Source organism: Chaetodon trifascialis, chromosome 5, assembly GCF_039877785.1.
Source record: "Chaetodon trifascialis isolate fChaTrf1 chromosome 5, fChaTrf1.hap1, whole genome shotgun sequence".
Classification (NCBI taxonomy): Eukaryota; Metazoa; Chordata; class Actinopteri; order Chaetodontiformes; family Chaetodontidae; genus Chaetodon; species Chaetodon trifascialis.
The window spans coordinates 4,654,029-4,666,033 of NC_092060.1; the positions used below are offsets into that span (position 1 = coordinate 4,654,029).

General features: G+C 41.4%; 1 protein-coding gene across 2 annotated transcripts; it reads left to right on the plus strand.

Annotated features, from left to right (window-relative positions):
- Nucleotides 1-441: 441 nt before the first annotated feature.
- On the plus strand, nt 442-10,896 carry hars (histidyl-tRNA synthetase). Of its 2 annotated transcripts, XM_070962915.1 has the most exons (14): nt 446-614; nt 2,361-2,794; nt 2,907-2,996; nt 4,100-4,219; nt 4,344-4,439; nt 4,674-4,799; nt 5,083-5,190; nt 5,284-5,382; nt 5,598-5,691; nt 6,483-6,610; nt 7,103-7,369; nt 7,830-7,946; nt 8,262-8,408; nt 10,179-10,896. In XM_070962915.1, exons 2-14 carry the CDS (start codon nt 2,684-2,686, stop codon nt 10,236-10,238), a joined length of 1,563 nt encoding a protein of 520 aa, XP_070819016.1. In that variant the 5' UTR covers nt 446-614; nt 2,361-2,683; the 3' UTR covers nt 10,239-10,896. The 2 variants fall into 2 exon arrangements, with proteins under 2 accessions (XP_070819017.1, XP_070819016.1); XM_070962916.1 differs by lacking the exon at nt 2,361-2,794 and having other exon boundaries at nt 442-614.
- Nucleotides 10,897-12,005: the final 1,109 nt, after the last annotated feature.

A 12,005-nucleotide genomic window follows, 5' to 3' on the forward strand; every position in this document is an offset into this window, starting at 1 on the left:
CAGCATTGTTGAAATGTATGCTTGCTCTCCTTTTGTCTCTTTCAATATCTAAATATCTGTTTCTACTGTAGATGCTCTAAGTCAGTATCACACTGCTTCAAGATACATTTGTGTAAGCAGTTTCTTTTATCTGTTGTTGTTTTTTTGTTTTTTTTCTGTCCTTCTACGTACCAGGGTCTGGCCTTTTTCTGTTCTGTGCTGACCACAGCCTCCTGCAGTGTAATCAACTCATTTTAAATGTGAAACTACAAACATTGCCATAACACCTTTCCCGAATACCCTAATGGTATTTAGCATTTGAAACTTTGTAAAATTCTGTTGTGTTTACAAATGTGCAATCAGAATTTAGAAAAGTAGCGACTGAAAATATTGTTAAATGCACTTTCTCACCAGGAAGTCTTTTACTTAGAAAATATTGACCGGAAGTGTGCATGTTTCCGTATCCGCTTTAAACCACGACAGTTTTGACAGCTGCAGGGTCTTTAGAGGTGTGAGCTGCCGTGGAAATACATAAATGAAAAGCCATGGAAGACAAAGCACAGATACAGGAAGCCATTAAAAACCAAGGTGAAGTCGTTCGGAAGTTAAAGTCAGAGAAGGCGAGCAAAGAGCAGGTCAGTACTGAGGTTTAACAGCGAACTTTAATCATGATGTTAAGGCAAGTTGTTAACATGCGGTGAACAGCATGTCCATTTGCCGTTTGATGGAACAGGCTAGCTAGCTAGCCAGCCAGCGCCGGTGCACGCAGAAGAACTTCATTCATACTTCACCGCTAACTGAAAATCCCCTGACCAAACGCAGTTTAACTTTCTGTCAAAACATTGCGGCCATCATGTTTCCAACAACTGATTCACAACTGCCTGATTCAATATGGGCCACTTATTTATTCGGCATACACTATATTCACTGACTGTTACGTATTTATAGATAGATGAAGTCTGTCGGATGTTATTTTACATTAAGAAATTCTTCCTCGTATTTATTTGCCGAATTAACTGGAATACACCAAGAATTAAAAAATATGGCAGCCTTTATCTTGTACGGCGCATATGTGTTACTATTTGTTACTAAGTCAACATTAAATTGCTGTAGATCTTTTAGGTGTGTGAAGCAGGTCTGAAAACAGCTAGCTTCACGCGCTGGGGCCACTAGCTGTTTGGCCTGCTATCACATCAGCTGCTTCTTAATGCACATTCAGGTAGAAGGGTCTGCTTGTCACTGTATTCACATCACTGTTTTCATTTTAACTGAACCAGATAAGTTGCTAGCTTTAGGATAACTCAGCGTTAGCTCACATTAGTTAGCGCTAGCTCAAATGGAACGGCTAATCAGCCTGTCTGCTAACCGCCGTCCTTCGAGTTAGCTAGCTAACCTTTTTTAAGATGGATTAGCATTTTACTATGACTCTAAAACATACATACATAGTATGTTTGTTTGATTGCTTTTGTTGCAAAGTGTCGTTTTTAGACAACTTTGTCATGATGCATTTTAACGTAACCTTTAAGGGTGTCCATCTAAAATGTGTAATGATAGCTGATGCAATAACTTGCCTTGTTAACACAGACAGATGTGATCAGAGGAGAAATGAAAAATGTTGTTTGTCTGAGCTGAATAGTCGACCGATAGCAGCCTCAGTTTGAGTCTTTCATTCTCTGTAAGCTTTTTTCTTACCTGCTTTATTTTCTCTGTCTTGTTTGCTCTGAATTCTCAGCTGCTGTGTCACAGTTTACTTTCACTTTGAATGATGCCTGAGAAAATCCAACAATGCCTGTTGAATTTGTGTTTGACAAGCAGGATTTGTGCTTTGCATCCAGTAACAGCACGTTTTCTGTTCTCACTGACTCATTATGTCAGTGTTCCTCCCTTCAGCACACACTGGCCACATGGCTTGTTGTTGTCATGTTCTGTCCTGTAGGACAGACTATCTTGTGAAAACTTTTGATGCTACTGCAGATTTACCAGTCTAATCAGGTATTCATCGATACTCAACTTTGATGCTGAGTATCTACTTTTGGTACTTGAACTCTGTGTGCTATGGACGTTTTTCTGTCATTATCATAGAAAGTATTCTGTTTTGACACCCTGGGCTAACTCAGAGGCTGCAGACAAAAGTCAAATTTGAGAATCTTAAACTGCTAGAGACACGAGAAAGACTAAATATACTAAGGTCAAATCAAGACCCTGTGTGTGTGTGTGTGTGTGTGTGCGTGTGTGTGTGTGTGTGTGTGTGTGTGTGTGTGTTTGTTTGTTTGTTTGTTGGCTGTGTTTGGCTCACTGCTTTGATTGACTTGGTACATTTCATGTTCTATCCTCCATGCTGTGATGATGATGATGATGCATCATGCCCTGCCCACCCCTAGTGCTAGGGTTGCTCACCACTTTTCTCCTGTTCTTCCTGCCTGACCCTGGATGACCTCGGCCTGCCCCACCCTTCATCATCACCATCATTGACCTCACCGTCGGGGGAATCCAACCATCCTGGACATCACTGCTCAACTCACTTCCTGCCTCTCCTTCTACTGACCATTGTGATTGGCTGCTGTGGCTGGCTGTGGACAATGCCACTGGACATTGCTGTACTCATGATACACTCCTGAACTTTTGCTTGTCCATTATCTGGACTTAATTTATTTATTTATTTATTTTTGAACCTTTATGCTTTTTGTATCACCCGTGCTGTGGGATGAACATGCTGGGCATGTTTTGTATTCGTGCTTGCTCTGGGCTGCTGGGCTGTCGGACTGCAACACGTGCCCGATCTCTGCATTCTGTCCCTGGGATCACTGTGGCTCAGGTAGGCCTCTGGTGCTGTGTGTGTGTGTATTTGGCAGCATTCCGTGTAAATGCATGTTTGTCTGCTGCTGTGGACCAATGCAGTATGACATTTGTGTATGTGTGTGCTGCAGATTGATGAAGAGGTAGCCAAACTGCTGGAGCTGAAGGCTCAATTAGGAGGAGATGATGGCAAACATCCGTTTGTCCTCAAAACAGCAAAGGTAAGACCACAGCACTGCTCTATGCAAACACACACATGCATTTATTGAAAATACAGGTCACTGTTGGAACAGAGGAAAATGAATCTGTTACTAATGCTAAAGTCACAGCTGGCATTGAAATTTAAAGGCTGTATAACATCACCTCTTCCTTCCTGCTATCTCAACCTGCCTGCCAAAAAGTATACACAACAAGGTCACTGTTGCCTTGTGGTGAAGGTACAGTATACTGTGATCGCAAACATGTGAACCCTCTGTTGTGCAGAACTGAAGCCACCTTTTCCTCACTGAGGAGCTTCTCATGGCTGATTTATCCTGTTCTGGAGCAAGAATCCACACTCTGCAGTGATAGTGGACACGGGAATTGTGCTGGCAATCTTTCCCAGCCTTTTCCAGCTTTTCCCTGAATTCCCAGATGACTGTTCACACAGACTGTGTGCAGTTTCAGCCCACTGTACCTACAGAGTGCTGTCATCAACGGCACTGCATCCCGCTGAGCATCCAAGCTCCAAATGAAGGGTTGCACTGTGTCCGTCTCTTTTGCTGTGTCAAAATGATCGCTCAATCGGCTGATTGCTTTGTCAGCACGTTGCTGAAGTTCTGTGGAAAACATGACACAGCAGGCCGAATGTAGCCCGAATATATAATCAGGTTTCAATTTGTGAAAAAAGTGTTCGTTTGGAACATTTCCATTCATGAAAATTAATCCAAACCACAGTGGGCCTGTCCAGAGTACAGAGCATGTTAGGCTGCTTCTTGCTGCTGTTGATTAACAGCTCTAAGGCTGTGATCACATTTCCACCGTAGTTGAATTGTGTTTAAAATATCTCCTTTTTGTGTATCACTGTTGATCTTTGATGACTTGGTTCACCAGAATATTTCCATTCACATTTGACATAAAAAATGACAAAACAGTATCTTACACTAAGCAACATTATCTTTTGCAGAACAAGAAATTCTTCAATAAATTATTTGATATTCAGTTTATTCGTTACTGCCCTGCTGATGGATGCAGACCTTATTCACAGATTGTTTAGGAACATTTCAAGTGCTCGGGTGAAATTCATGTCACAGTCAGACTGACACAGCAAATGTCTTGACATTAGGGAACGAGGGACTACAACCCAAAGCAGATGGCCATCAGAGAGAAAGTCTTCAACGTCATCGTTGGCTGCTTCAAACGTCACGGAGCGGAGACCATCGACACACCTGTTTTTGAGCTAAAGGTAGATTTTCACGCAGTGTAACATGCGGCCACTCAGTAAATGTGTACATGCACTGTAAGATGCATGTGGGAAAGATAAACTTGAAGGTTTCAAACATGGTTTCTTCTCTGCATATGGTGTGTAGGAAACATTGACAGGGAAGTATGGAGAAGATTCCAAGCTCATCTACGACCTGAAAGACCAAGGAGGAGAGCTGCTGTCCCTCAGATACGACCTCACTGTATCCTCACTGTGACACTCACCTGTGTCTGTCGTATCATTGATCAAATATTGAGTTACATTTTATCATATCAAAGGCTACTTTTTATTGAGATTTAGTCCTGTTTTGTCAAGAAAAGGTCATCAATGTAATTGTTTTGCTAATGAAACTAACACTAGTACATTAACCCACAAATTCAGATTCTCTCCATCCAAACAGAGAGTGCTGTGCTGTCCTTGACATTACTTTTAACAGGTGCCCTTCGCCCGCTACCTGGCCATGAACAAGATAACCAACATCAAGCGCTACCACATTGCTAAGGTCTACCGGCGTGATAACCCAGCCATGACCCGCGGACGCTACCGAGAGTTTTATCAATGTGTGAGTCATCATCACTACATGTTTTCCCCCCATTTTTGGATTAGCTGGAGTCAGACACTGCTAAGACGGCCACGGCCAGAGCCAGCACACAGAGCTTCACAGTCACTCATCAGAAACCTGTGGGTGATGTCACTGAGACTACGCTCATGTTTTATACAGTCAGGAGTTGCTGATTGGTTAGACCTTCCGGAAATGGACCTGGTTAATTCACCTAAAAGGCTCCTTGGCTTGGAAATTGTCTGTCCTATTTAAAATAATTTGTGTGTGCATGTGTGTGTTGCAGGATTTTGACATAGCAGGGCAGTATGACGCTATGATTCCTGATGCTGAGTGTCTGAAGATCGTCCATGAAATCCTCAGTGAGCTGGACCTCGGAGACTTCCGTATCAAAGTTTGTCACATCCACTCAATGACATTTACCAGATGAAGCATGCACACTATGATCAGTTGTCGTCATCTCTGTAACCATGTCCTCCATTTCCAGGTCAACGACAGACGCATCCTGGACGGAATGTTTGCAGCGTGTGGTGTCCCAGATGACAAGTTCCGCACTATCTGTTCATCAGTGGATAAACTGGACAAGGTATGGAGACACACTGCTGTGCTTCATTCTGCAAAGCCAAAGTAATAATGTGACCCTGGTCACTTGAACAATGTTCAGGCAGATGGCAGACGACGCTCTGCAAAGTCTACTGTTGACATCTTTTCACGTTCTGTTCTCCTTCTCCTTCTCTCTATCATTCATCTGGACCTGCCTTTGACTGTCCTCTCATGCTGTTTTCTGTTGTTCAAACCCAGATGCCCTGGGAGGACGTGAAGAAGGAAATGGTGAATGAGAAGGGCTTGTCAGAGGAGGTTGCGGACCAGATTGGGCAGTACGTCAGTATGCAGGGTGAGACTTTCTCCAAGTTCACACAAGATGTGAGACATCAGTGACGTAGTGGTGCGAGTAAAGCAAAGAACAACACCGCTGTCCTCGAGACTGTCTGTCCTGTCAGCAGAGACAGCAGGCAGACAAAAACTGTCTGCTGCTCACTGGTGGAAAGTTGTGCATTGGCTCAAGGTTCATACTTAAATACAGTTTGGAATTACTTGCAGTACCTTAATTTTATCCTACTTTATATTGTTTTATAGCAATATTTCTACGCTTTATTTATTTCCATTTCAGAGGAAAATGTTGTACTTTTACTAGTTACTTGCTGATTTAAGATTTTACATGCAGAACATATTTTCAGTTTCTAAGTGTGATGCAGTACTACACATGAAACTGTACAAAATGAACACATCCTGAAAAGCTGGCTTTCTTTGAGGGCTATCTTTCCAAACCTCTGTTGTCCACTGTTGTCTCCCCCTGCCAGCTTTCATTAGTGTGGTCACTAATTGATGGATTTCTTCAGAGTTAATAAGCAATTTAACTGTTTCAACTCCACTGATGCAAAGGAATTTGTGCACCCATGAACGGGAAACACTTTGCAGTTGTTTGTGAGCTGCAGACACAGGTAGAGATTAACTGGTGAACACAGTGCAGCATTTAGCAGCTCAAGTGGCAGGTATTTTCTCAGGGGTTGGTGGAGACCAAAACAGAGGTAAAAGAGAGTGAATTCTGGGCTTAGACTCGACAGGTGGACGCAAGCACGGCTCCACAGTGCTGATGCTGCTCTTTGTCTCCTGGTTTTGCTGTAGGTGGAATGGACCTAGCAGAGCGCCTCCTTCAGGACCCGAAGATGTGTCAGAGTAAGCAGGCCTGCGCTGGCCTGTCCGACATAAAGCTGCTCTTCAGTTACCTGCAGCTCTTCCAGGTCACAGACAAGGTGAGACATTCTGTTGTTCACACATCCCACCACATTTTTAGAATAATAATTAAAGCCCCCTCCAGTCACAGATGTTTTTCTTCTTGTTGTGGCAGTTGAATGGTTGAGCTGGTTGAGTCAATGTGTACATTTTGTCTGTGCTCTCTGAACATCTGACCATGATTTTTGACATCTCAAGTAGTTTGGACGCCAATCCTGGTCCAATATTCAGCATACACAAGTGTGATGTGGGACCGTGAAGCCTCCAGGGCACATAAAAAATGGACATGCTGTGTGTGAAAAATATTTGCATATTCTGGAGAAGGAGTAGGTATCATTTACAGGACTTAAATGTGGTGATAATACTTATTTTTCTTGAAAAAAACCATGTTAGACACACATGACATGCCTTCATGCAGGTGTGGAGCAGGTCTTTAAATAATATGTTTTGCATGTTTACACTGTGTTTGTTTAATCACGCCTTCTACATTTTTTCCTCTTTGTCATCTCCAGGTGGTGTTTGACCTCAGTCTGGCCCGGGGTCTGGACTATTATACAGGAATCATTTATGAGGTGGTGCTGACTCAGGCAGGTGTGGCCCAGGTATCCACTGACGCCCAAAACGGAGCAGAGGAGTCTGTTAGCGTGGGCAGCGTGGCTGGTGGCGGGCGTTACGATGGCCTGGTGGGGATGTTTGACCCCAAGGGCAGGAAAGTGCCGTGTGTGGGCATCAGCATTGGCATTGAAAGGGTCTTCTCCATCATGGAGCAGAAGGCTGAGGTAATGCGCCAGTGAGGGTTGGGTGTTATGACCGCATATACTGTGTGACAGTAGAAATGTGTCCACGGTAGAGATTTAGGTTATGCAGCAAACCAGCTGCCCCACAAGGTCAGATGGTTTGGGCAGCAGGACTGTTTTAAAGAAAGCTGCCTTTACTGTTATGAGTCTTTTAAGTGTTGTCTCATGTGAGGCAGTTGAAGATGATCAAATGTGGTGAAGTATCATATGGTATGGTTATTTTAAGCCATTTCTTAATTACACTGACATAACAATTACTATACACTGATATATACCATAACCATGATACAAAATAACAAATAAAAAGGACTGAAATGACTGAAATGACTAAATATATGACCTATTTGAACTGTGTTTGTCAGGTTGACGTGTTCCCAGGTGTTGATGTAGTGATAATAAGTGTGTCTGGATGTCCGGACTCTAACAGTGTTGTGTTGTTCAGACCTCAGCAGAGAAGATTCGTACCACAGATGTTCAGGTCATGGTGGCGTCTGCTCAGAAGAATCTGCTAGAGGAGAGACTCAGGCTCGTCACTGAACTGTGGAATGCTGGCATTAAGGTGTTTGTTTTATTAGCATTGTAGTGACCTTGTGGCCTGCCCAGTTTTTGTTGAGTTTGGTTTGAATCATGATGGTGTATCGAAGCATTCTTATCTATGACTCTCTCATTGGTATCAGTTACCAGTTATATACTTTGTCTGATTGGTTCTGATCAGTTATTGTGTGTGTGTGTGTGTGTGTGTGTGTGTGTGTGTGTGTGTGTGTGTGTGTGTGTGTGTGTGTGTGTGTGTGTGTGTGTGTGTGTGTGTGTGTGTGTGTGTGTGTGTGTGTGTGTGTGTGTGTGTGTGTGTGTGTGTGTGTGTATGTATGTCCAGGCAGAGGTGATGTACAAGAAGAACCCCAAACTGCTGAGTCAGCTGCAGCACTGTGAGGAGTCTGGTATCCCCCTGGTGGCCATATTGGGAGAACAGGAGCTGAAAGATGGAGTGGTCAAACTGCGCGTCGTGGCCAGCAGAGAGGAGGTACCATAGCTAAAGAATGCACACAGCGTGTCTGCTATCACACATACACACAGATACAAAAGGCCGTGTGAATTCAAGCTTTTTATGATGAGCAGCTTTCCTCCGTAACCTTCATTTACAGCCAGTAAGAACACAGAGGAACAATGAGTGTGCAGAGTTCACAGCATAAAAACAGTTAAAGAGGAAAGAAAATACAGCGACTAGCAGTAGTGCAAGCATCTGGATGCGTGTTTCTATTAATTGACAGAAGCACATGAAAACACACCACATAAACAGATGTGAATTGGCTCGTAGCTGGCAGGTCGGCCACCATGGACCAGAGAAAAGTGACTTGCTGACTGAGCCAAAGGGGAGACATGGTTTCTACCTGGTTTTTGTCTATTTGAACTGAAATGCTTACATCAGTCAAAATGCTGGTGATAAAATTCTAAAAACATTCCAGAAAGACACTGAGTGTCACTGCAGACTCTCAAACAAAAACACTTGATATCTTGCATATGATTGAATACTTGTTGATATATATATATATATATATATATATATATATATATATATATATATATATATATATATATATATATATATATATATATATATATATATATATATATATATATATGGACTGATTGTGTGTGTGTGTGTGGTGTGTGTGTGTGTATATATTATACATATATATATAGAGAGAGAGAGAGAGAGAGAGAGAGAGAGAGAGAGATCAACTTGGTCATTGGTTGCAGTGACACAAACTTTTGTCACCAATCAGTGGACTTTCTGAAAAAAATTCACCTCTGAATGATTTATGTATTTATTTATTTTTAACATGGACTTTGAAATATCCAGATATGTAGATTTGTTGTAACATGCCATGACCAATTAATGATTTCCAAATGTTCTGCATCGACTGGGCCACTGAAGTGTAGATGCAGATGAATTGAGAGATTAAAATGAAAGAATTTTGACTCTCTGCAATCTGTTTTTGACATAATTGTGAAAAAGTAAATGTTGGTGTTACAGCACCACCCTGAGATCACTGAATGTCATGTTATGTGTCTGAGTTGTGGATGCACTCTGCAACCCATCAGCCCGGTTTGGTGACTTTTGGTCTTATGGTTTTTGCTCCAATCAGAGTAAAAAACACTTTATGGCAAGTGTCAAAGGTGAATGGACTTAATATCAGCCTGTGGAGTTTTACTGAACATATGAATGGATTGTCCATTGTATTTATTTATTTATCTATTTATTTACTTATTTATGTCTCTCCCTATATTTATTATTATTATTATTTATTTATTTATTTTCTCTTTATTTCATCTATCTTATTTATACCCTTTTCTCTTTCCCTCGTGTTTGCTCCACCTGTCTTTTCTCATATTCCCCTTTGCAACTTCACCAGCATGCTGCCTTTCAACATCTTCAACACCCTCAACACTTAACATACATTTAACAGACTTGCCATTATGCCTGTATGTTTGTCTATTGTGCCTATTGTCTCTTACACCTGTCCTTTTCTGTTGTCTCTGTTATTCACCTTTTGTGTATTTGCATCACCTAATAAAAAAAAAAAAAAATAAATGGATTGTCCAGTAAAATGCTCTGTTACGATAAAGCATTCAGTCAGTAGCATCCACCCAGCTGGCCTTGGAATAGATCTCCAAAACTCTATAAAGAGGAGTGTGAATTGTGTCAGATACATGTCACACACTCTTGTTACCTAAATAAACTGGTGTCGAATTAACCCCGCTGTCTCTTTTCCTCGTTTTCTCTCTTCAGGTTGATATTTCCAGAGCAGATCTTGTAGGTGAGATCAGGAGGAGGACCTCTGAGGCCTAGCCCTTCCTTCCATTTCGCCACGACCCCAATCACATCAACTGATTGCTTCAAACAGACACTGCAGACTCATACAGAATTTCTTGTGTAGCCCTCTGTTGTTGATGGATGTCATGCAGCCCTGAAAACACACATCCAGCCTCATTTTCATAGCAGCCTCATAGACTGGTGTTATGTTGCACACTGTAACAGAGCAGGTAGCCAAAAGCATCGAATCTCACTGGAAGTGCATTTGACATGATGTGCTTCTTAAAAGGGAACACTGTCATTTGAAAGCACCATCCAGGAAACGTGCTGCAGTTTACATGAGACATAACCTGTTTTGGATTATGTCTGACAGTCATGTACTTGGCTTTCAGTATCAACATTGTATAATAGTGTGCTCTGAGGAACAGATTGCTCCTGTTAATGAAACTATAGAAAGCTGCTGGAGATGAGTTTGGTCCTACTCATTAGAAAAGTCCATTTTCAGAGCAGCGTTCATTCAGAAATGCTCTACCTGTCCAGGTCCAAGGATGAGAAACTCTGTAAGTGAACCCATCTGATGATTTGCTTCAGTTCAACTCCTAACAAAACAGACTCATTTCTACCTGTATCAAACATGCCTGTACTGTCAAGTGTCTCAAATAAACACATTCATCATTTTGCTCAATACTAAAAACCAGCTGCTGTGTTGACTGATATACAGTTGTGTGCATGTTTTGTATGAAGACTTTAGCAAGGGTTGGCCAAATTCCAAATGTTTTTCTCACAGACCTTTAGTGCTATCACACCATGCAGATGTCTACCATTTTTTTTAATTGGCTTGGTTTTACTTTTTTGTCTGAGATGGATATCGTACAAAGCTCGGCAGATAATACTGAGAGAGAGTTTTTAAATGTGTGCCAAAGAAATACAACGGCTTCAAGTGAAATGTGACAATTTCTCTTTCATTGTGTTGGTATGATACCACAAAACTCCTCTTCTAGTCAGCAAAGGACATGCAACATGATAATGCCACAGGTCTGAGGGCCTGATGGATGGCGTACTGCAGACAGGCTGTCTGTCTGGCAAGTTCTCACCTCTGTTCTATGAAACTGATGTATTATGGGTAATTTACAATGCCCAGGAATGGAAACTGACAGCCAACATTATATGCAGATTTTTTTTAAATCAGCAACCTGTATTATCATGCATAACAGTAATAGCAGTAAAAGCAGGCATGATTCTCACTATAATGTACTTATATCAAGCATTAGACTAGTATTCAGATTCTTTACTTAAGAAAAAAACACCAGAAAAACAATCTAAAAATACTCCAATTAAATAAAAGGTCCTGCATTCAAACTCCCACTTATGAGTTCAGTTCTGCTGCACAAACCTGTTTCCAGTTTTTGGATTTTTCTCTCACTGGATCATTTGAACAGTCATTTAAATGAAACCAAGGCTCCAGCCAGACACTGCTTTATTATAAGGATGCACAAGCCAAATGGCTGACAATCACTCCTTTAATATATTGTAGAACAATGCCTTTTATAAACATGTTTTTTATGTACAATCTTACAGTTTAAAGTAACTACACACTATGTCAAATAAGTGTAGTGGAGTAAAAAGTAGCAGAAATGTGGAAACACTGGAAACATTGCCCACTGGCTAACTCCACATTTTGGAAGTGGTCATAAATCAGTCATCTTTATAAAGACTTTCTATTTATCCTTAATTCCAGACATCTATATAAAGTAACAACACCATCATCTCTTCAAATCTAATTTAATTAAAATGAGGAACCAA

Excerpts from the sequence above, each read along its gene's own strand:
- hars (XM_070962915.1), top strand. The coding sequence starts at position 2,684 with ATGAACATGCTGGGCATGTTTTGTATTCGTGCTTGCTCTGGGCTGCTG. Across the intron at positions 2,997-4,099 it reads TTGTCCTCAAAACAGCAAAG|GGAACGAGGGACTACAACCC; the intron begins GTAAGACCACAG and ends TCTTGACATTAG. Across the intron at positions 4,800-5,082 it reads ACCGAGAGTTTTATCAATGT|GATTTTGACATAGCAGGGCA; the intron begins GTGAGTCATCAT and ends TGTGTGTTGCAG.